At 41.1% G+C, this 26,298-nt stretch overlaps 1 protein-coding gene across 1 annotated transcript in view; it reads left to right on the top strand.

Annotated features, from left to right (window-relative positions):
* Positions 1-1,148: 1,148 nt before the first annotated feature.
* LOC115820156 (uncharacterized) overlaps positions 1,149-26,298 on the top strand; it is a gene marked incomplete at its 3' end in the record, with an annotated part of 129,339 nt that continues 104,189 nt past the window's right edge. Inside the window, 7 exon segments of the mRNA XM_030783642.1 lie at positions 1,149-1,265; positions 1,478-1,693; positions 1,995-3,751; positions 7,989-8,162; positions 9,660-9,833; positions 12,200-12,373; positions 23,796-23,969. Of these exon segments, the coding sequence (XP_030639502.1) occupies positions 1,149-1,265; positions 1,478-1,693; positions 1,995-3,751; positions 7,989-8,162; positions 9,660-9,833; positions 12,200-12,373; positions 23,796-23,969 (2,786 nt within the window).

Raw genomic sequence — 26,298 nt, 5'->3', positions numbered from 1 at the left:
CCTCTTTGCATCTCTGATACCCTGGGACAGATTACTTTTGGCCAATCTGCACGCTGCAGAGTCTCCGGATCTGAAAGCAGTATTTCAGATCTTTAACAACGAGCGGACTTCCCCAGTCAGCCAGGGTTCCTAGTTGGCCCATGTCTTGATGGTTTTCACAGCAGTCACATTCTCGTCACATTTGTTAATGTAAACAGTGACAGACTCTGTGTATTCCTTCCAGTCAATGCTGTTAGTGGCAGCCTCTCTGAACACATACCACTGTGTAGTTTCAAAAAAGTCCTGCTGTGTGGGGATGGCACTCTGTGGCCACACTCTGACTTCCCTAAGAGCCGGTTTTGCCTGTTTCACCTGTGATTTGTATGCAGGTGTTGACATAACAGTTAGGTGGTCAGAATTGCCTATGTGGGGGAGGGGTATTGTTTTGTAGGAGTTCTATTGATATACAATTACTGTAATTATCACTGATGCAATAATTATATTACTTTTATTTCTGTTGTGGCAAAATGCACCTTGGACATGATTTCATAACTGTAAACCACCCACCTGTTACCCATGTAATCATAAACAAAAAGTGAAATTTAAATTTGTGTCCAGCTGGCAGAGATTTTAATTATCTAACTATGTAAAAAGCTTCATAAAACTGGAGGTGAAAGCCCAATATCCTCAGTAGTACCTGAGAAGTCAACTCTGGGTCTCTTTCTCCTCTGCTCTGCAAAGACTATTATGTCTTAATTTGGCCCCTAGTCTTTCTAACCCAAATTCCTTAAACTCTCTCTTCTTAGGAGATTTCCATACACACACAAACAATTAGATAATGGATCACAGGGTTCAACTGAAGTATGAAGTGTAGGAACAGAAATAAATGATTACTACAACAAACAATGAGTACTGTGATAATGATCAAAAAGCTATATATTTGCGTACCCTAACGTGACTGATTAACTTAAAAAATAGAAATAACTTTTTTTATCTGCCAGGAGCAAAATGAATTAATAGTTTACGTTTTTGACAGAGATTAATAAATATCTATCAGTAGTTCAGAATCAGAAACCATATTAAATAAAAACTTTCATTGCAGAGTAGGAGTATTTGAATTTATCTTGTCTGATCCCTCAATATTTTTGCATGGCACCACACAGTACAAAATGTTATTCTATCTACCCTCCAGAGAGCAGATGAAGAAACACAGCCATGTGTTCACAGGCGTGAAAAATCAGACTCTCAAGAAGAAGCTTCATGAAGATCTGTTGTACATCTTCACCGTAAGACTGTAAAACTATTTCTTATCAGTGTAAAGATTATTTTACCCATATGCTATGGGTAAATGTGAACATTCCCTCTTAGTCTTTCACTCTCTTTCGGCTGTTTGCAATATTAAGGCTAAAGTGATCATCCTTAATGATATGAATTAAATTGCTGGATTTTATGACTCCTGTTTACTCCTTTGCTTTTTTCTCCCTGTGTTTTGTCAAAGGCACTTGAGCAAAAAGTGATAGAATTTATGAAGCATGAGTTGGAAATGTTTAAGAAATTTCTTAAAAAAGGAAACATGAAATGCTATGACAAGGCAGCAGACGACAGCAACAGCGCCAGAGAGGGGGCTCTGAACATCACACTGCACTTCCTGAGGAAGATGAACCAGAATGATCTTGCAGATACTCTGGAGAAATGTAAGAAATTTATCTAATATGTAGTCAGAGACTAGAAATAGGAATTCTCCTACTCAGATAACTCGATAACAAAATAATAGGTGTGTTATAAGTGTTATATATTTTATATTTAATGTCTTGGTCATAATATTTCACTGGATTATTTCACAGATTACACTATCAAATATTGACTATCGTAGTCATTATCTCTGTCTCACATATACAGTGATACAAGACAATGTGGATCTACTCCATACATGGTGTTTCAGATTGTGTCATAATGCTCTGCTTATTGTATTGTTTTTTCATTTATTAGGTCGAATTGAGATGTGTCAGCGTGAGCTTAAATCAAATCTGAAGAAGAAGTATGAATGTGTACTTGAAGGAATAGTAAAGCAGGGGAATTCTAAACTCTTGGAAAAGATTTACACAGACCTCTACATCACAGAGGGTGGAAGTGATGCAGTCAATAAAGAGCATGAAGTGAGACAGATTGAGAAAGCATCTGGGAGTCTAGAAACAGAAGAGAAACTGATTGAGTGCAACAATATCTTCAAACCATTACTTGGACAACACAAACCCATTAGAACTGTGCTTACAAAGGGAGTCGCTGGCATTGGAAAATCAATCTCTGTGCAGAAGTTCATTCTGGACTGGGCAAAAAGAAATGCAAACCAAGACATTGAGTTGATTTTTCCACTTCCTTTCCGGGAGCTGAACCTGAAGGTCGAAAGATACAGTTTAATGGACATTCTTCATCATTTTTTCCCCGAGACAAGAGGATTAGTATTTAACAAAAATATGAAGTACAAACTCCTGTTTGTCTTTGATGGTCTGGATGAATACCAACATCCTCTGGAGTTCAAGAAAAATGAGACATGGTCTGATGTAACCAAACCGACCTCAGTGAATGTTCTTCTAACGAACCTTATCAAGGGAAGTCTGCTTCCCTCTGCTCTCATATGGATAACTACCAGACCAGCAGCAGCCGGTCGCATCCCTCCAGACTGTATTGACCAGGTGGCCGAGATACGCGGGTTTAATGATGAACAGAAAGAGGAGTACTTCAGAAAGAGAATCACTGATAAGAAACTGGCTGACAGAGTCATCTCACACATGAAGAAATCACGGAGCCTCTACATCATGTGCCACATCCCAGTCTTTTGTTGGATCTCAGCCACTGTTCTTGAAAGAATATTGGGAGGAACAGACAGTACAGATAAACAACAAACCCTAAAGACACTGACACAAATGTACTCATACTTTCTGATCTTTCAGACCAGACAGAAGACTGAGAAGTATGGGGAGACAGAATTCTTGGAAACAGTGTGGGATGAAAAGGGTATTATGGCAATGGGAAAGCTAGCCTTTCAGAACTTGTTGAAAAACAATCTGATCTTCTATGCACATGACCTGAAAGAATGTGGCCTTGATGTCACTGATGCAGCTGTGTACTCAGGAATGTGCACACAGATCTTTAAAGAGGACTCTGGGGTGTTTCTTGGCACTGTGTTCTGCTTTGTGCATCTGAGTATTCAGGAGTTTATTGCTGCTTTATATGCACACATTTCTATCAACAATCAGCAAAAAAATGTTTTTGTCGACCAGGACACATCGCTAGAGAATGAAAGTCATACAGTGATTGGATTGCTCAGGGCTGCAGTGGATAAGGCTTTAGAGAGTGAGAGTGGACACCTTGACCTTTTTCTCCGCTTCCTTCTGGGTCTCTCACTGGAGTCCAATCAGAGGCTCTTACACGGTTTACTGACACAGACAGGAAGCAGCACAGAGAGCAAAGAGGAAATAGTCAGCTACATCAAAGAGAAGTTCAAAGAGAATCCTTCTGCAGAGAGATCCATCAATCTGTTCCACTGTCTGAATGAACTAAATGACAAATCTCTAGTGGAGGAGATCCAAAACCACCTGAGCTCTGGAAGTCTCTCCAGTGCCCAGCTCTCACCTGCTCAGTGGTCAGCTCTGGTCTTTGTATTGCTGACATCAGAGGAGCAGATGGAGGTGTTTGATCTGAAAAAGTTCATCAGGTCAGATGAATGTCTTAAGAGACTCCTGCCAGTGGTCAAAGCAGCCACAAAAGCTTTGTAAGTAAAATCTGCTGCCCACACACCTACATACATACACCCACACTCACAGAGTGTGTTGTCTTAATGATCACTTAAATTTTATAGCAGAATATATACTTTAAATGAAAATATATGAACTATCGAATACAAAATCAAATACAAAACTACATATATATGAAGTGATATAAGTATAAATTTTATGCCAAACATTTATTTCAGACATTCTTATCAGGTAAATTTATTTTTCATGTAGTACATGGTTATTTAGCTCTGTTTTTTAAAGGCATTTCAAACTATACTTTAATATCTCATGACATGGTAGAAAAAGAAAGAGACATGACACAGTCAAAAACAAGAAGAGCACACTGACAAGCATATTCCCCTCTACATGTATATGGGTCATTCTGTGTCAAATCAGATCAGGTTGTTGCAGCACCGTCTCAGATTTTGTTTAAACCTTGTGCATATCATGAATGGGACTGAAAACCAAGGCCTATGAAATATTTCTGTTCAAATTCTCTGTTTTTATAGTTTTTCAGCCCTTGATATTATTTTGTGTTTATAGCCTCAAAACGCCTTATCTGGGAGGCCATATATATATATATGTGTGTGTATATATATATATATATATATATATATACACACATGCATATATATATATATATATATATATATATATATATATATATATATATATATATATATATATATACACACACACAAACATTAGGGATGTGCATCTCCCTTATAAGACGATCTGACATGTATCTAGATACATGGGCTACGAAACAATTCAGGGACGATACGTAATACAGAACTATTCGATACGATACGATACGATACGATACGATGCAATCTAATACAGGTCTTAACATGTCATGCCGTCTTACCGGGTGAGTGGTAAGATTTGTTGTGCTACAACTGTACTTAATCGCTAATCCTAACCCTAATCCTAGCCCTGACCCTAATTAATTTCTCACATTTTGTCAAGTTCATTGTTCTTGATTTCTGAAAGATTAATGTATTATTCACACAATATTATAATATTTTAAAAAATTTTTAGGTCTTATGATGTTTCACCAAACATCACTGAAAAAGATATGGCCTCAGTGAACTACCGTCGTTCAAATGAGGATAGATGTGGGTTATATATATGAATCATGACTTTTTAAGGTGTAATGTGTATGTGTACTTGCTGAGGCCGGCAACAAAGAAATCTATTCTGGTTCAATCACATACTGATACAGGCATTTATTCCGAGAATATGAATTTGGCTCTTTGAGAGGGTATTTAAGTGTTTTAGGCCTTTGTAAGTGTATTAAGTATTGAGTCTACTTATGATGTGGTTCAGGATGGTTGTGACCACTCCGGGGTATTCGGCAAGAGTGCAACACAGGTGTCCAATTGCCACTCTTTGGTTTCTTTAAGAAACGTGTATGTGTGTGGTTCTACAAACACAAGAGTCCAACACAATAGTTACATACCAAATTTTAAACAACTTAACATGCTGGTAATAACAAAACACAGCTGAACTTTGCTAGCTATATATATATATATATATATATATATATATATATATATATTTCAATGTTAATGATTTGGCTCATGCTCATACAAAGCAATTGAATTCATTGCACCACATAGGGTTAGGGTTAGGGTTATATATATATATATATATATATATATATATATATATATATATATATATATATATATATATATATATATATATATATATATATATATATATATGTATATATAGGGTCATATAATATATATATATATATATTTCAATGTTAATGATTTGGCTCATGCTCATACAAAGCAATTGAATTCATTGCACCACATACAACATAACTAGAAGTACTAAGTATTAATGCTCCAACATGACAAGGTTGTATCAGCAGCACAGCATGCTTATCGTGACTTGGCACCGTTTCCTGGCAATAGCTTGTTCCTGCACATTAGAAATACAGGTGGCGCCATTTTACATCTGGTAACTGGTTATCTGTGGTACTTATTTATGTGGCTGATACCGCATTTGTGCACACATAACTGTGTCTAACAATAGCGATTCAATTGCATCTTAGCGCTATTGCGTATTACCAGCAAGAATGCTCGTTTCCATAATGAAACTTTTGGGTGACGGCTTCAGTGTCTAAGATGCGCTACATGCTGCTACCACTACTCAGTATTAAAGAAAACTGAGGAAGAAGAAAAAGAACTACTTTATTGATCACACACAAACACTAAGAACAGTGAACGGTGAAATTCAGCCTCTACATCATACACACACACCAGGAGCAGGAGCAGTGGGCAGTGACAGTGGCAGACCAGGGGGTTAAGTACCTTGATCAGGAGCACATCAGCTGTGGATGTTTCCTGCTGGTACAGGGGATCGAACCGATGAACTTTCGGTCATAAGCCCGCTGCTGTAACCATTACATGTTAGGCTGAAGTTTAAATTCAAATGCAAATTAATTATATGTACTGCAGCAACAGTAGTTTCTTTTAACTGTAGCAAGTATTTAGATATGGGCATGTTCACATCATTTCTCAGACTGATAACGGATGTGACTTAGTCAATCAATTAAATTAATCCCACACAGTAGAACTACGCTATTTTTTCTACAACAAATGGAAGCAATAAAAAGTCACGAGGATGTTGAAAGTTGTATATGTAACTGTATATAGCAATGTAAAGAAGAGCTTCATAGAACTGATCACAAGTATAGTCCCTATTAAAATGGAATCCAGCTAAATAAATTTTCCATTAGATAGTGTAAGTAGTAGAAGCGTCACAATGACTCAGTTACACAGAACACATTGTTCATCATACTGGAGGGATAGTGGGAGTTTGTCAATCCAGTCTACATGTGTTTTGTGGATCTGGAGAAGGCTTAAGATCGTGTCCTGTGGGGGGTACTGTGGGAGTATGGGGTGCCAGGTTTGCTGCTGCGAGCCATTCAGTCCCTGTATAACCGCAGTGAGAGCTGCGTCCATATTCTTGGCACGAAGTCAAACTCGTTCCCAGTGAGTGTTGGACTCCGTCAGAGCTGTACCTTGTCTCCAATCTTGTTCTTGATTTTCATGGGACTGAGTTACTGCCTCAAGTGGAGGAGTTCAAGTATCTCGGGGTCTTGTTCACAAGTGAGGGTAAAATGGAGGTCTGGAGGTTTGAGATCGACAAGTAGATCGGGGCGGCGGCGGCAGTCATGCAGTCGTTGTACCAGACCGTCATGGTGAAGAAGGAGTTGAGTCAGAAGGCAAGGCTCTCAATTTGCCAGTCGGTCTTTGTTCCAACCCTCACCTATGGTCACGAGCTCTGGGTAGTGACCGAAAGAATGAGATCACGGATACAAGTGGCAGAAATTAGTTTCCTCTGCAGGGTGGCTGGACCCACCCTTAGGGATAGGGTGAGGACCTCAGACACCTGGGAGGAGCTCCGAGTAGAGCCGCTGCTCCTCCACATTGAAAGGAGCCAGTTGAGGTGGTTCAGGCACCTAGTCAGGATGCCTTCTGGGCGCCTCCCTGTGGAGGTGCTCTGGGCATGACCAACTGGGAGGAGACCCCAGGGCAGACCCAGGACACGTTAGGAGAATTATATATCTCAGCTGGCCTGGGAACGCCTTGGGATCCCCCAGGAGGAGCTGGTGGATGTAGCCGGGGAAAGGGACGTCTGGGCTGGATACGCGGCAGAAAATGATGATGATGTTCATCAGTTTCCCTGAGATTAGGGGCAGTTTTAGTGATTTGGAGGCCCCAGGCAAAGACCTTGTATCTGTGCCGACAAGATATTGCTCTCATTTTATTTGTTTCATTTTATTTTACATTGCACCCTTCTTAACTACACTGGTGTTTGGGACAGTTCTCTGTGTCTAACATTAGTACATGTATAACATCAACCATAAGACTCTGATGTAACAATATATTTGGAAGCAGATCAGGAGCAAGGCCAAGTCAACGCTCCTTCAAACTGATTATACTTTGAGAGAGTACAACACAATAACATACAATAACATACAATAACACAACTATACATTTGTATCAAACATCAAAGAGAGGCTGGCTCACTGTTAATGTTTTCCAACACAGATTTTTATTTCAAAACAAAGGCATGCATTATTATTATTATTATTATTATTATTATTATTATTATTATTATTATTATTGTTATTATTATTGTTAGTAGTCGTAGTAGTGATAGTAGTAATGTAGATGTTGATGCATTTTGTTTATATTATTTTGACTTCAGGTTGTCTGGCTGTGAATTAACAGAGGAGAGCTGTTCAGCCCTAGCCACAGTTCTCAGATCAGATCAGTCCACTCTGAGAGAACTGGATCTGAGCAACAATAAAATACAGGATTCAGGAGTGAAGCAGCTGTCCGCTGGACTGGAGAATTCACAGTGTAAACTGGAGAAACTGAAGTAAGTCCATCTCTATTAGAATGATATGCTGTTGGGTATTTTCTCGTCTTAAGATGGAGTCAAACTAGGGGCCACACCAAATCTCTTGACAGTAAAAAGGTGAACAGGGCAAAAGAAACTGTTAGAAACCTGGGGCAGAACAGGCCAGTCCAACCAGCAGAGAGTAAAAAAGGCACTATTGAAAGTACCCGATCACAGTCAAGATTTGAAATACATTCCAGATTAGACACATGACAACATTAAACAACAGAACTGATTAAAGAAGTCACTATCCTGTCATTGTGTGTCCAATCAGCACAGAATAAACATCCATATATTTATCATACATTCAGGATGACTGAGATATTCTGTGTATTGGAGACATGGGACACAGTATGCATAGAGAGAGAGGGAGAGATGTATAAGACCTACATAGTATCTGACTGAATGTGAAGAGAATAGAAGAAAATACAGCACTGGCAAGATGAGGCATAATACCAGAATAACAGTAGTCTAACAGGAGAAATCACTCCAATCATATCAGTGTAAGTGTTTGTGAATCTCTCTCTCTCTCTCTCTCTCTGTATGTGTGTTACGTCCCCGGTGGAGTGTGGTGTCTAGGGGTATATAGGGGAACGTAGCATAAAGGACCCACCACCTGTGCTGGTTTTGGGACGATGTGATGAGGGAGGAAAAACACGGACACGGGGAATTGTGGTGAAAAGAGTGCACGATATATTTAGAGTGTTTACAAAGTGTTATATATATATATGCAAGATATTTACAAATATACACAAAAACACACGAATGTGGGAGAGGACGTTAGACGGTGCCAAAGAAACAAAACTAGTAAAACAAAAGCCACGCTGAGCTACACCGGAAAACACACGCTGAGCTACAAAAAAAAAAGGTGGCAGAGCCAAAGGAAACCTGACTACACTAACTAGAAACCGAAATACAAAAGTGGCACCCGCCTCTAACCTATCCCTAGACAGCGTGAACACTAACACGGGGATCCCCTTTCTTACCTGTCTGTCTCCCCGCGATAACCATAAAATCAAATCCAGAGCGCAATCCACAAACAAAGTCAATACACGAGTATACGGGGTCAAACACAGAATGGTAAGTTTGTAACAATAATGGCAAAAACACACGAAAGGCAAAAGCAACAACGAGACCGAAATCTACACACACAGCACATCCAGTGGTGTTTAAATGTTGGTGCTCCGCGTCTGGTTGGCTAAACTGTGAGGGGCACTCCCTCCCTGGTTGGTTGAACGGGAGAGAGAGGGGCGGGGCACAACATCAGGCCAGGGGGGTATTGCCAGCCCGCCACCACTGGGTACCTGTGGGGAGAGAGAGAGAGAGAGAGAGACGCAGACAAAACAAGACGCACACAAACAAAATGCACAGTGCGCCGCACGTAACAATGTGTGTGTGTGTGTGTGTGTGTGTGTGCAGTGTATGAGCTAAAAGTTTGTAATTGAATACTCATATGTGTCATTGTGTTTCTCCCAGTGTGAAGTGTTGTGATCTGACTGAGGACAGTTGTTCAGCTCTAGTCCCAGTTCTCAGATCAGACTCATCCAGTCTGAGAGAACTGGACCTGAGTCACAATAAACTGTCAGATTCAGGAGTTAAGCGCCTGTCTGCTGGACTGGAGAATTCACAGTGTAAACTGGAGATACTGCGGTGAGTCAATATCTGCCACATACTACGCCCCGCCCTTGTGCTAAAGTCCTCATACTACATAAGCAATAATCACATGTTTGAACATATCCAACAAACGCATTTTGCTTTTAAACTCTTTAGTTTAATCTTTGTTGTGGGCTCAGTTGATAAGTTCAGTTGTTTCTTTGAATACAACCAAGAAATGATCTTCTGGTGAAGTAAATTAATATTTTCTTGTTTGATGAGCAATACTGTGTAATGAGTTATGAACACATCACTGTACTATAAATATATCACAATGTGTTTACTGAGTATTGCATACACACACATAGATAGATAGATAGATAGATAGATAGATAGATAGATAGATAGATAGATAGATAGATAGGGACAGAGAGAGAGAGATATCTGGCAATGCTATCACATATTGATATTATATCTCGATAGTGCTTCAGTAGAATGAACACTGTTGTAATTGTAACATTTTCACACTTTCCTTTCTCTCTCTCTCTCCCTCTCTCCCTCTTTATTTTTCTCTACAGACTTAATGACAGCAATATAACAGAAGAGGGCTGTGCTGCTCTCACTGCAGCTCTGACATCAAAGCCCTCACACCTGACAGAGCTGGATCTGAGTGGGAATAAACTAGGAAACTCAGGAGTGAAGCACATCTTGGCTCTTCTGCAGAATTCACACTGTAAACTGAAGATACTGAAGTAAGTTATGTGGACCAAAAGAAGCTAAAAAGTATAAATGATAAAAAGATATAAAAAGAATGTGAATGGTTATATGTTTTTCCTCAAATTTATTTATAAAAATAGTTGACATAGATGGCCTCCTCTTTCCTCTGAGGTGATGTTTATCTACTCTGTAATTAAATAATCAGCAACCATTTATTAACTATTTATGAATCCATCATGACACCTCTCCTTTCCCCAGTCTGTCAGACTGCAGTATAACAGGTGATGGATATGCTGATCTGGCCTCAGCTCTGAAATCCAATCCCTCTCACCTGATAGAGCTGGATCTGAGAGGGAATGACCCTGGAGACTCAGGACTGAAGCTGGTCACTGATTTACTAAATTTAATTAATGATCAAAAGTGTGAACTGAAGACACTGAGGTAAGAAAATTTTACAACTCAACTTAAAAACTGGCCTGCGCAGTGCTTGATAAAAGAATAATATGCACAGGAAACATGTTTACTGGTGTTTTTGAAAAACTTGTCTTGGATCCTAATCCGAATAATTTATACTCTTAATATTTGACTGTTTTACACCTTTGGCTTGCAGTGCTGAATTTTATTTATTAAGATGATGACTACATTGTGAGTTCTCACAATTGGTGTGATCAGACAGAGCATTTACATCATCCTCTATTAATTTTTTCTACAGGTTTTTGAAAAATGATGCTGCAGAGGAAGTCTATGATTATCTGACTAAAGATCTAGGAATAAACCCCTTACTCATGACAGAGCTGGATCTAAGTGGGAAGAAATCAGGACACTCAACAGTGAAGCAGCTCTCTGCTCTACTAGAAGATTCACACTGCAAAGTGAAGACACTTAAGTAAATGTTTTGATTTACTTTAATATGTACATTAAAAAGTATATAGTTTGGGGTTTTGGCTACATCTTGTCAACAGTTTGTCATTTCTCAGCTTCAAAAAGCAAAAGTCTCATTCTTATACAGTATCACTGGCATTGACTGAGGTTTTCCTGCATTTCCATTAATTTCAGGCAGAATTAAAGCATTTGTTTCGACAAGTGTTACAGGTCACATGGTTACTAGTCAACACTGCTCTCTTACACTGACCAGTTAAACATACTTACTGGGAACTGGTGCGAAGACCACAAAACCACATATCATGTTTAAATCACATATCACTTATGATTTTCAGCTAAGAGTTCATTTTATTTCTGAAACTTACATAAAGGGCTGCATTTTGTACAGATTCCCTGCCATTTTAATATATGTAAAGCTGTGAGCAGAGGCCAAAAATCATGTGAGGTGATAAACTACCATAGTATAATCATTATTGTTGATGTTCAGATCCATAGACATTAGGATGAAATATCGTTCTGCACTCAAATGGATTCACAGACCGTCCCTATTCTCTCTTGTTCATTATCATCTGAGCTGAAAGATTTCACAAAACACTTCACTTAAAGAGAGTGTCATTTGCTATAAAAGAGAGTGTCAGTTTTTGAGCTCATAACTGTTATCTGTTGTTACATCATCCTCAGTCAATCGTCTGCAAACAAGCATATTAGCTGCTGTTGTGTGGCATTCTTGTTGAATCCAATCCCAAAGTTTCTCTTGAGATCATGTGACATGGTCTGTTCACAAGTACATATGTTTGAGCTCTAATATGTTATTTTCCTCTCAGGCTAAATAATAATGGTCTAACTGAGCAAAGCTGCTCAGTTCTAGCTGAGATCCTCAGCTCAGGATCTTCTAATCTCACCCATCTGGAACTGAGTCACAATAAGCTACAAAATTCTGGAGTGAAGCAGCTGTCAGCTGGGCTGGAGAATCCTCACTGTAAACTGGAGATACTGAGGTGAGCTGATGTGCTCTCCCATAATCTGGTCCCTTTTACAAACCCTACAGAACTAGAGAATGGAATCCTACAACAGAACTGCAAATTAAATATTTGAATATATGCGTATGAGTTTTAGAAATAATTGTTCTCCTTGGATGGTGGAGGAAAGATGGAGAGTGACACAAAAAAGATCTCTCATTATTTACGGAGTCATGTTATTGATAACGTTTTCTCTAACACTTAATTCTCTAACACTTTAAAACATTTATACTTTATTTAGATACGTTTTTCAAAGATGAAATGTCACATTCATTCATTTTGAACAGCCCTGTTCACAAAATATGAAGGTAATTGAAATGTTTGTGGACTGTAAATTGTATAGATATAATGTGTTTATTTGAAAGAAAAACATGGATAGATCTCAGTATTTCAGTCATACAACTGATCAGTTCAGTTAAATGCTAATTCCCTTAATTAACTGGTTGAAATGACTGTTATTAAAATAGCTGGTAATAGGTGGGGATTTGAAGGAGACTGTTGACATGACAGGGATAGAGAGGGGATTAGCAGAAAAGAGAAGGTTATTAAACTAAGCTGTTTAATTCTGGTTTAGAAATTGTCTATAATTACTTGGTGAACGATTGTTAATTACACTAAATTTTCATAATGGTTCCATTTGTGCTTTACGAAGAAATGTGAATATATATACGTCAATATACATAAATATTGATTTTCCCATATACCAATAGATTATATCTTTTTTTTATTGTTTGCTATGTATTTTGTGCACTGCCTCTGGTGGGAGCCACCCCTGTTGTTCCTGCAGGGGCAGTGAACAGTCAACAGCGAGTGTCTGTGCAAATGTCTCTTACCTGGTGGAGTCACCAAGGTGGGAGAAGAGCTTTATAAGAATGGGTGTGGAGTCACCTTAGTCAGTCAATGCAGCCTTTGGGATTAGACCAGTCTCTAGTGTGATCATTTGCTGTGTTCTTATTTATTCATTTATTTTCGTTAGTTAGATACTAAGTTAGTATGTTTGAGTTTTTTCTCTCCAGAAATTGCCATGGTAAATATTTTTCCTGCACTACCATAAGTAAGCCAAACACCTGTATATAAAGACATATTGGTTCACTTTATCCACTACTCCCTCAGTCTCTTAACTGCCTGTAGCTGTTATTGTGCCCTAGCACCTAGCTTTAAATGTACATCAGTCATAGTATAATAATGCCGTCACGCTGGTGGTGTGGTGCAGGACCCAAGTGCAAAGACACGATGGTTAAAGGTGACAGAGGACTTTACTTGAACTGAAGATCAAAGTACAAATAAAACTAGAACAAAAACCAATAACAAAAAGGTGCAGCATGACTGTTGTGCAAACTAACACAAACAACGATAGACAAAGGACAAGGCAAACACTAGGACTTAAATACAAGGGAGAACTAAACAGGGCAAAACAGGATTGGATAAAATTAACAAGGTAATAATTAGACAAACAGGTACAGGTGAGGGGCGGAGACAGACAAAGAACAGGAGCACAAAGACATGTCAAACCAAAAGTCCAAAATGGTGGTGCAGGTTGTGACAGACCGTGATCCAATTGCAGACCCACTGGGTAGAATTAGGTTTATTCAAAAAAATCAAGAGGCAATCTCAAAACAGTGTCCAGTCCAAGGTCTAATCCAGAAATTGTGATAATCAACTAAGGAAACCCAAATGCAGAACACAGCTCAGGTTTTAGAATGAAGGAGTGTTTATTGACAAGTTGCAGAATGGAGAGGGGATCAGGCAGAGGAAATGAAGGTAGCCGACAAGGAAGCGGATGACGAGCGAGGTTGCAGAGTGGAGCTGAGAGCGAGGAGGAGTAGTTGAGCCGAGGTGACGGAGCTGAAGCGGTGACAGGCAGGCGAAGGGCACACTGGGGATGCGAAGTGGCACAGAGGTAATCCTTTCGGGAAAGAACAGGCAGATAATACTGAGATGCAAACCACAAACACCAATAGAATACTAAGCAAGACCAGGAAGCGAGTTCTACCACACTGGCTGAAACAACGATCTGGCGACGAGTGGATGAAACACCGGGGTTAAAATACTCTGACGTGATGAGGTGACTGATCGCAGGTGTGTTGGCAATCTGGAAGTGTAGAGAGACCACGCCCACAACACACACGTGCACGAACAACAGAGAAAACAAACCAACAGGGGGAGCACAGGGAGAGGGAAACAGTAGAAACAAAAGGAATAGACTGACAAAATAGCCTTAACCATGACAGTACCCCCCCCCTCAATGAGAGCCTCCAGGCGAACCGCCAGGTCTGTGCGGATGGTTATGATGGAAATCTCTAATGAGTGAGGGGTCCAAAATGAGGTGACGCGGAACCCATGAACGCTCCTCAGGACCATACCCTTCCCAATATACAAGATATTGTAGCCCACGGCCACGGTGCCGCACATCCAATAAACATCTGACTGCGTAAGCAGTGGTCGTCGATGATATGGGTGAGTGGGGGGGTTCGGGCCGGAGGGCATAATGGGCTAGTGGAGACTGGTTTCAATTGGGAAACATGGAACGTGGGATGAATCTTCATGGAACAAGGTAGCTTGAGTCTGACGGCGGTGGGGTTGATGATACTTTCTATTTCAAAGGGACCAATGTAGCGGGGTGAGAGTTTCTTGGAATCTGTTCTTAATGGAATATCTTTGGATGACAGCCAAACTTGCTGACCAGGTTGATAAGCAGGTGCAGGGGTCCAGTGACGATCCACGATGTCCTTATTGTGTTCTATAGAGCGGGACAGAGCTGAACGGGCATTCCTCCAGATCTTACGGCAACGGCGGAGACGAGCCTGAACCGATGGAACTGCGATCTCGTCCTCCTGAGAGGGAAACAGGGGAGGTTGATAGCCTAAAGAACATTCAAAGGGAGACATACCAATAGCAGAGCTGATCATACAGTTGTGAGCGTATTCAATCCATGCCAGGTGAGAGCTCCAGGAGGATGGGTCTTGGATCGAGACACAGCGGAGAGCCGCTTCTAGGTCCTGATTGGCTTGTTCAGTCTGTCCGTTCGTTTGTGGGTGGAAACCAGTTGACAGACTCACAGAAGCTCCAAGGGCCTTGCAGAAGGCTCTCCAAACCTGGGAGATGAATTGTGGTCCTCGATCTGACACAATATCTGAAGGGATGCCATGTAAGCGAAAAACATTACGAACCAGAAGATCTGCAGTCTCTCGGGCAGTTGGGAGCTTTGGAAGGGCCACGAAATGAACAGCTTTAGAGAACTGGTCCACTATAGTGAGGATTACCGTGTTACCCTGAGAAGGTGGCAGACCAGTGACAAAATCTAGTGCAATATGAGACCAAGGGCGACTTGGGACAGGCAGAGGGCCAAGCAATCCAGCCGGTGGACGGTGGAAAGTCTTACCTCGAGTACACACAGTGCAAGCAGCAACATAAGAACGGACATCTGCATCCATGGTGGGCCACCAGAAACTACGCTTAAGGAGCGACAGAGTGCGGCCAACCCCTGGATGGCTGGCAAAACGGGAAGTATGGCCCCACTGAAGCACCTGGGAACGAACAGAGTTAGGTACAAAGAGACAATCAGGGGGACCGGTACCTGGGTCTGGTTGATTTCGTTGGGCCTCCCTTACAACAGACTCAACCTGCCACAAAACAGCAGCCACAACACATGAAGGTGGAAGGATGGTGTCAGGATTGGAAGGGACCTCTTCTAGGCAGAACTGGCGTGAGAGAGCGTCTGGTTTGGTGTTCTTGGAACCTGGGTGATAAGTGAGGATGAAGTTGAATCGACCAAAAAACAATGCCCAACAGGCTTGACGTGAATTGAGGCGCTTGGCTGTCTGGATGTAGGCTAAGTTATGGTCTTATGGTCTGTCCATACAATAAAAGGCTGTTCTGCTCCCTCAAGCCAGTGTCTCCACTCTTCCAAAGCAAGTTTAACAGCCAGTAACTCCCTATTACCCACATCATAATTACGTTCGGCAGGAGACAAGCGACGAGAGAAAAAGGCACAAGGATGGAGTTTCTGGTCTGGGGCAGCGCGTTCGGAAAGAACGGCACCCACTCCAGTGTCCGAAGCATCAACCTCAACAATGAATTGGCGAGAAGGATCCGGCTGAATCAAAACAGGTGCAGAGGTGAAGCGTTGCTTGAACTTGGAGAATGCTTGGTCTGCCTCAGGAGTCCAGGAAAATGGAACGGAGGAAGAAGCGAGCTGGGTGAGTGGTGCAGCGACCCGACTATAATCTCTGATAAAGCGACGATAGAAATTAGCAAAACCCAAAAATCTTTGAAGCTGCTTAAGAGAAGTTGGTTTCGGCCATTCTGCTACTGCTTAGACCTTTACAGGATCCGTCCTCATTTGCCCACTCGCAACAATATAACCTAAAAAACTCCCAGAATCAACGTGAAACTCACATTTCTCTGCCTTAACAAACAATTTATTCTCCAATAATCTTCGCAGCACTTGACGGACGTGCTGAGTATGTTCCTTGAGACTGCGGGAAAAAATGAGAATATCATCAAGATAAACAAACACAAAACGATTGAGAAAATCACGGAGAACATCATTTACCAGAGCCTGAAAAACTGCAGGGGCGCTCGTTAGACCGAACGGCATAACTAAATACTCAAAATGACCGAGGGGGGTGTTAAAAGCCGTTTTCCGTTCGTCTCCCTCCCGAATCTGCACCAGATGATAGGCATTTCTCAGATCCAATTTAGAAAAAACCGTAGCTCCATGTAATAGCTTGAAAGCAGAGTTAATCAAAGGTAGAGGGTACTTGTTCTTTACGGTAATGTTGTTTAACCCACGGTAATCGATTCACGGACGAGGGAGTGATCTTTCTTTGGTATGAAAAAAACCCCAGCGCCAAAAGGGGAAGAAGATGGACGAATAATCCCAGCGGAGAGCGACTCATTAATGTACTTCTCCATTGCCTCACGTTCGGGACGAGACAGGTTGTATAATCGGCTGGAGGGCAACAGAGCTCCAGGCAGCAGATCAATCGCACAGTCATATGGTCGATGGGGAGGCAGAGAAAGGGCTCGCTCCTTACTAAAAGCCTCACCCAAATCATGGTAAACGGGGGGAACAGAAGACAAGTCGGGAGGTTCCGTCATGACCGAGGGAGCTGAGGAGTCAACGGGAGAGAGAGCGGACTGCAGGCATGTAGAATGGCAAAAAGGACTCCAGCTAATTACTTTACCAGTGGACCAGTCGATATGGGGATTATGACGAGCCAACCAAGACTGACCGAGCACCACAGGAGCATGCGGAGAGGAGATGAGATGAAACTGGATTTGCTTGCGATGGTTGCCAGAGAGAATGAGAAGCAAAGGTTTGGTTCCGTGGGTAACGCGGGCAAGGAGTCGCCCATCCAGAGCATTGGCATTTAAAGGATGATCCAAGGGTTCAATGGCAATACCTGCTTGCAAGGCCAGAGCAGCATCTAAAAAACTTTCGTCTGCCCCGGAATCCACCAGTGCAAGGAGCGAAATAGACTGTTGTTTCCAACACAGACTGACTTTAAATTGCAACCTTGAACGAGGAGAGATAGGGGTTGTTTCTCGGCTCACCAGCACCCCCACTGCGACTGATGAGCCCTTTATTTTGGCCGAATTGGGCAGGCAGCAACAAGATGACCGGTCTGACCACAATAAAGGCACTCACCAGACTTCATTCTTCGCAGGCGTTCAGTGGGGGAGAGATGAGCTCGTCCTAACTGCATGGGTTCTTCGTCTGTGGAAACTGGGGGATCAGGGAGAGATGCTGCTTGGGACAAGGAGGAAATCACAGAGCGGTATCCAAGAGCAAAAGAGGGAGGAGTTGAAAGACGACTAACTTTCTCTCTGCGACGTTCACGAAGGCGATTATCCAATCGCGTAGCCAGAGCGATCAAGGAGTCTAGGCTGTTAGTCTCGTCCCTGGCGGCTAACCCATCCTTAACTTTATCGCTTAGGCCATTCAGAAACACCCCCTGGAGTGACGAGTCATTCCAACCGGAATCCGCTGCTAGGATTCGGAATTCCACAGAGTACTCTGTGGCGCTCCGAGAACCCTGACGGAGATTTAGCAGGCGTTTGGCAGCGTTGTTACCTTGGACTGGATGATCGAATACCCTCTTCATTTCCGCGACAAAATTAGGATAAGAGGAACTAATGGTGGGTTGGTTCTCAAAAACGGCCATAGGCCAATCTAGGGTGCTGCCCCTGAGCAAGCCCATTATATAAGTGACTCTAGACCGGTCAGAGGAGAAAGAGTGGATGGTTGCTGTTCGAATACTAAAGTACACTGTAGAAGGAACGCTCTACATTTACCCAGGTCTCCAGCATAAGGTGCCGGCTCCGGTAGACGAGGCTCTCTAGACAGTGGAGACGGAGGAACCACGGGAGTGGGTTGACTTGGCTGAGGTTCTGGAGCAGGCGGAGGAAGTCTCGAGGAAACTACTTCTAGTTGATGGCTGATCTGCGAAACTTGGGCTGACAACCTCTGGAGGGTCTCTATAACTTCATGGAGTTTTTGATCATGCTGTCCAACTAGGGCTCCTTGCCTGGCGATGGCTTGTTGAAGCGGGTCTGCGTCTGCTGGGTTCATCGTGGCCAGATTGTTCTGTGACAATCAACTAAGGAAACCCAAATGCAGAACACAGCTCAGGTTTTAGAATGAAGGAGTGTTTATTGACAAGTTGCAGAATGGAGAGGGGATCAGGCAGAGGAAATGAAGGTAGCCGACAAGGAAGCGGATGACGAGTGAGGTTGCAGAGTGGAGCTGAGAGCGAGGAGGAGTAGTTGAGCCGAGGTGACGGAGCTGAAGCGGTGACAGGCAGGCGAAGGGCACACTGGGGATGCGAAGTGGCACAGAGGTAATCCTTTCGGGAAAGAACAGGCAGATAATACTGAGATGCAAACCACAAACACCAATAGAATATTAAGCAAGACCAGGAAGCGAGTTCTACCACACTGGCTGAAACAACGATCTGGCGACGAGTGGATGAAACACCGGGGTTAAAATACTCTGACGTGATGAGGTGACTGATCGCAGGTGTGTCGGCAATCTGGAAGTGTAGAGAGACCACGCCCACAACACCCACGTGCACGAACAACAGAGAAGACAAACCAACAGGGGGAGCACAGGGAGAGGGAAACAGTAGAAACAAAAGGAATAGACTGACAAAATAGCCTTAACCATGACAGAAATCCAGAGAGCAAACAAATCCAAATCGTTAAGCAAGAGATTGGTCATAAACAGGTTACAAACAAGGTCAAAGCCAGAGATCCACAGGGCAACCAAATCCAAAACGTTTGGCAAAAACAGGTCCAGGTAAACATGGTCAAACTTACGAATCATAGAAGGCAAAACTCACACAGACAGGCAGGCAGAAGGAACAAAAGGTCACAATCTGACAAGGAACAGGAACAAACCCAGAGCTTAAATGCACAGAACAATTAACGGCAGAGACAGACTATTGGAGGAAACAAACCAGGTAATAAGAGGGATCAGGTGGGGGGTGGGGACAGGAGTACACAGGGACAAACAGAAGCAAAACCAAACACACAAAAGCACAAGGCATAACAATACACTGAATGGCCAGCAGGGTGGCCAAATTTCCCAATCCTGGCAGATTTACTGACAAATAAAGCTTTGGTCAGCTTTCACTCATCAAATACACTAAAAAGAGATTTTGTTTTGTTTTGTTTTGTGACGACATTTCCCTGTTTGGGTTAGGGACAAATTGTCATGTGAGGCTGAATCTATTTAACACATTAGAAAATTATCATGATTTAACGGACTCCATTATTTATTAGGTGTTCTTTAAATGCATTTTGATCTCAGTGTCCAATATAGTAGAGAGACCCCCACTGTCACAGATTGACATTGACAGCTTTTCTGTTGTATGTATGAAATATCCTTCGTCTACAGGAACAATTTTAATTCATCTTAAGAGCTAAGTATTCAGAATGTTTTAACACATTCTGAATACTTTCTGGACATGTTTTAGCCTTAGCCGTAGTTGCATCACAGAAGAAAGCTATAAAATAATGACAGACAACAACAATAGACTCTTCTGTCCTCTCTAGACTTTCAGACTGTAGTATAACAGGAGAAGGATATGCTGCTCTGGCCTCAGCTGTGAAATCAAACCCATCACACCTGGTAGAGCTGGATCTGAGAGGGAACAACCCTGGAGACTCAGGAGTCTCTGACTTATTAAATTTATGTGATGATCCAAATTGTAAACTGAAGACACTGGGGTAAGAGACTTTAACTAACAAAAAAGCCAAAAATGACTTTCAATGCATTTCTTTTCTGTGGTATACATGTGAATATGGTTACTATCATTTTTACTCTCTTTCTGTAGGTTGTTGAAAAATGATGCTGCAGAGGAGGCCTATGCTTATCTGACTGAAGTTCTAGGAACAAACCCCTTACTCCTGACAGATCTGGATCTGAGTGGAAAGAAACTAGGAGACTCAGAAGTGAAGCAGTTCTGTGCTCTACTGGAGGATTCACACTGCAAAGTGAAGAAACTTAAGTCAGTGTCTGGAATGATTTTTTTCACTACTCATTTATTTGATTTGGCCAGGACTGATTTATCCTATTTCTAAACTGAACTGGGACATCCCCCACAACCTAAAGGAGGAAAGGAGCTGTGATAACATATGAAATTTTTAGGCGATTAAAAAAGTCAGTTTATTCTAGCATGTCAAGAAGACTGTCCGTGGTGTTTCACATACATGTAATTAGTAACAGAGAAATATTACTGTACTGTAACAGCAAGGGAGTAATAGAGGAAACACACCTATAAAGTCTTAGAATAGCGGAGTTAGATATTTCATACTCGTTTTATTTTGGTGCAGTGATACATAAAGTCAAAACATTTGTGACAGAATATTACATTATCTGTATTTTTAACAATAAGTAATATTTCCCAGTGTTTACTACATAGTGGTAATTCTTTCTCTTTCTCTCTCTCTCTCTCTCTCTCTCGCTCTCTCCCCATTTGTCTGTAGTCAGTGTAACTGGTATAACAGAAGAAGGCTAAGATTTAGGATTTCAGTGCTAGATCTAAGTGAAGCTAGAATAAATTTGTCTCTCTCCTGATTAATGTTTGTGACCAAGATAACAGCTTTACACAGTTTCCTGTTCTCCCCCTAAAGGCTTGAAAACAACAGTGTGACCGAACAAGGCTGTGCCTTTCTGACTTCAGCTCTGAAATCAAACCCCTCACCCCTGACAGAGCTGAATCTGAGTGGGAATAAACTAGGAGACTCAGGAGTGAAGCACATCTCTGCATTAATGGAGAATTCAAACTGTAACCTACAAAAACTGCTGTGAGTAATGTGACGGTGAACAAAGATGTACATTTGTAAGATGACTTTGTATAGATGTAGTGTTTACATTAAGATCTTTGATATTTTTGAAACCGTATTTGGATATGAAGGTTTATCATGTAAATCTTAAACTCCCTCTTCAGACACAGAATGGAGAGTATCAGAGAATGAACATTTCCAATTGTTAATTTTATCACTGATATATTTTCTGATACACCAGTTAAAAAACTCCTCTCTTTTCTCTAGACTTTCTGACTGTGGTATAACAGGTGAAGGATATGCTGCTCTGGCTTCAGCTCTGAAATCAAACCCCTCACACTTGATAGAGCTGGATCTGAGAGGGAACGACCCTGGAGACTCAGCAGTAAAGCTGGTCACTGATTTACATCATTTAGTTAATAATGAAAAGTATAAACTGAGGACTCTGAGGTGAGAAAATTTCACAAAAGAGCATGAAATCACTGAAGGTTTCCCACATTATGTTCACCTTTTAAACTGCTGAGTTTTATTAGTTAAAATAATTCTACATGATACATCAGTCTCTGGAGATGAAGAGACACCAGTTATACTGTATTTAATTTATCATAGCACTAATACAGCTATCTATAGAGGTTCACTGTAAGGTCCCAACGCTGATTTTCACACCAGACTGACATGGTTAATCATTTTAACTTCTATTATTCCCATGTGCAGTTAATCATGTTCTCTGTAAACTAAACTGGGAAGAACACCCCCAGACTCCATAAAGGGGGGGGGGGGGGGGGGCGTAGGAACAGCAATGACATATATATGTGTGCATATGTGTCACGAATCACCAAAGGGCAGGACACAAGTGCGGAGTGGCAGGTTTTAAAATCCAAAAAAGCAAATGAAAAATACAACAAAGTAACAAACCAAACGGGGTACTGAGAAGAGCCAAGGTAACACAGAACTAGAGCAAACGAATAGTCAGGTAAGTACAAACGCTCAGACAACACAATAGCAAGAGCAGACTTCGCAGTGGTGAATGGGAACAGAGGAGTTTAAGTAGGGGAGAGTGACTGCGTGCATGAAATAGAAGACAGGTGCGGGTGATGAGTGAATAGACCGGTGATTAGAAAACCGGCGACGCTGATGGCCGAATGGCTGGAGTCGGTGGGGGAGGAGATGAGCTCATTACAATATGTGTGAATATTTTTTTAAACAACAGTTCATGCTCCTCTCTCTACAGATTGTTGGAAACTGATGCTGCAGATAAAGCTTGTGGTTTTTTTGACTTGATATTTAGGCAGAAAGCCTTTAACCTACTCAAAGCTGGGTCTTACCTTATTTCTTTCTCAGATATTTAAGAAGACTGTAGCAGCAGACTGTTATTGAATGATTATTAACATAAATATATTCTTCCTCTCTCTGTAGGTTGTTGAAGAGTGATGCTGCAGAGAAAGCCTGTGATTATCTGACTGAAGTTCTAGGTAAAAACCCCTTAGTCTTGACAGAGCTAGATCTGAGTGAGAAGAAACCAGGAGACTCAGAAGTGAAACAGTTCTGTCCTCTTCTGAAGGATTCACACTGCAAACTGACAAAACTTAGGTTAGTGGTTACTTTGTTTTATTTGTTTATTTATTTGTTTATTTTATTTAAACCTGACAACAAAAGATCTTCCAGATATAAAGAGAGTGGATGACATTCCTCTTTGTTTTACCCCAGTGTAATGACAGTCAGAAAAGCATTACTGTACTGTATATGGTTTTCATGTACATTAATAGGGGGAACACCCACCAAACATTACAATAATAGAGTAACAGATATTGATGAGATTTTTTATCTATGTAATATTTTAGTGTAGTGCCACACTAAACCTAAACAGTTTACTGCAGAAGGAAAAAATGAAACATTCAAATTTGCAACAATCACCGATATTTACCAATATTTACTTTACATTTTTCTTTAACAGAGGAAATTTTACCAATAGCTATCTTGCCATGGAGAGCTAAACATTCAGAATATTCTTAAGCAATATAGTTTCTGCCATGTCATGATTTTACTTATGGAATCAGTAATGGTTGCCATCCACCCTACACCACCCCAACACTCTCCCTCTCTACAGGCTTAATGACAGCGGTATAACAGAAAAAAGCTGTGCTGCTCTGACTTCAGCTCTGACATCAAACCCCTCACACCTGATAGAGCTGAATCTGAGTGGGAATAAACTAGGAGACTCAGGAGTGAAGCACATCTCTGCTCTACTGAGGAATCCACACTGTAAACTCCAGAGACTGCTGTAAGTAAACTGACAATGAGTGTATGATGTAGTGAAATACACTAAACAGACCTTTGGCGTCACAATGAAAAGACAAAAATCCCATAGTTGTCATGGAGGGACAATAAATTCCAAGTATAGAGTTACATATTGTACAAAGTACAGTTTTACAGTAACATACAACAAAAATAATATACACAGTTATATTACCATTATTACAGCTTTGTTTCCCAAAACTCTTTTCTGCCTTTAAAAATACAAAACAACATATATGATTGTTAAGGTCTGAGCTTAGTACAAAAAGAATGTTTCTCCCTCTTTTTCACTACTCTGTTTGCCTGTCTGCCGGTCTGTCTGCCTGTCTGTCTGTCTGTCTGTCTCTCTCTCTCTCTCTCTCTCTCTCTCTCTTTCTCTCTCAGTCTATAGACTTAATGACCCTAAATGACCACACATGTATCTAAGTCCCTATAGACATCATATATTCTCATTCCATTTAACGGAGACTGTCTCAGTGCCAGGCAAGGCAGAGCAGAATAGGGTCTCAGTGCTGGGTCTTAATTCTGTAATGTTGTCAGTAAGACAGATAAGTAACTAAGTAAACCCTTTCATTTTACTCAGTTGTGTTGACTGAGTCAGTAACAGGATCACACTTCTCACAGCTCCAAAATCTGTAACAGATACAACACAGATACTGCTCCATCCAGGAGTATATTAGTGTGTGTGTGTGTGTGTGTGTGTGTGTGTGTGCACGTGCATCTGTGTGTGCATGCTATGGGTTTTCACTTCTAATAATTCACTGAAGCCAAAAAAGCTTGATTCTGTTGCAGTTTATCTATGTAACCCAAAAATAAAATTAGACAAAAACTTGATTTACTTTTTGCTCGCTCTCTCTCTCCCTCTCTACAGACTTAATGACAGCAATATAACAGAAGAAGGCTGTGCTGCTCTGACTTCAGCTCTGACATCAAACCCCTCACACCTGATAGAGCTGGATCTGAGTGGGAATGAACTGGGAGAATCAGGAGTGAAACACATCTCTACTCTCCTGGGGAATCCACACTGTAAACTCCAGAGACTGCTGTAAGTAATGTGAAGCTGAGTCAATATTAAAACTTTCTTACGTAAATGAATCATACAGATCTAGTAATAACACATTTTAGAGGGACCTAGGTTGATAAAAAAGTCCAATCTTAATTACATGAATAAACTTGACATTTATCACATTACTAATAAACTCCTTCCTAAGGCTCATTAAGGCCAAAATAAAAAAATAATCATTTTTCTTGTAATGAACAACTGTTTGTTTTTTCACTGATGTGTTTTTGCCACAATAGTGACAGACTCTTCTCTTCTCTGTAGACTTTCTTACTGCAGTATAACAGGAGATGGATATGCTGCTCTAGCATCAGCTCTGAAATCAAACCCCTCACACCTGATAGAGCTGTATCTGAGAGGGAATGACCCTGGAGACTCAGGAGTGAAGCTGCTCTCTGATTTACAGAAGGATCCAAAATGTAAACTGGAGACACTGAGGTGAGAATATTTCATAATGCAGTTTAAATGCTCTCAATGTTTCCTGTGCTCGGTTAGGGTTAGGTTTAGGTTTACAGATGGATCCAAAGTGCAAACCAGAGATACCGAGGTGAGAAAACTTCATTATACAGTTTAAAATCTCTTAATGTTTCCTGTGTTCGATTAGGGTTAGGTTTAGGTAGCAACCAACTCCGGACGTTATAATAACTGCACATAAATCATTGCAGATGTAAAGAGGTCAGTTATATCTAAATTTATCAATAGTCCAAATAAAACTATCTACAGATTCACAGGAAGATCTCAGTACTGATTTCCACATCAAACTGATAGTCAGTAGTTAAACTACTGTTATTCTGGTGTCCAGATCATTATGGTGATTGTAAACTGAACTGGGAACTCCCACATGTGAGGATATGGATGTGAGGAGCTGTGACATAAAAAAGCCATTTTATAACATCAGTTTATTCTTTCTCCCTACAGGTTACTGAAAAGTGACAGTGCAGAGAAAGCCTGTGATAATCTGACTAAGCGTCTAGGAATAAACCCCTTACTCCTGACAGAGCTGGATCTGAGTGAGAAGCAACCAGGAGACTCAGGAGTGAAACAGTTCTGTGCTCTACTGGAGGATTCACTCTGCAAAGTGAAGAAACTTAAGTCAGTGTCTGGAATGATTTTTTCACTACTCATTTGATTTAATTTCATTTTTGAATTGTAATTTTTTAAATTAAGTTAGTGTCTTGATATTTATTTAAATCAGTATATATTTTTTTTTAATTATGAATGAAAAATGTTGTAGTTGTGACATGAGAAGAGGACT

The sequence above is a fragment of the Chanos chanos genome, chromosome 1, assembly GCF_902362185.1.
Source record: "Chanos chanos chromosome 1, fChaCha1.1, whole genome shotgun sequence".
In the NCBI taxonomy this organism is placed as follows: domain Eukaryota; kingdom Metazoa; phylum Chordata; class Actinopteri; order Gonorynchiformes; family Chanidae; genus Chanos; species Chanos chanos.
This window is presented reverse-complemented; position numbering and strand designations above follow the sequence as displayed.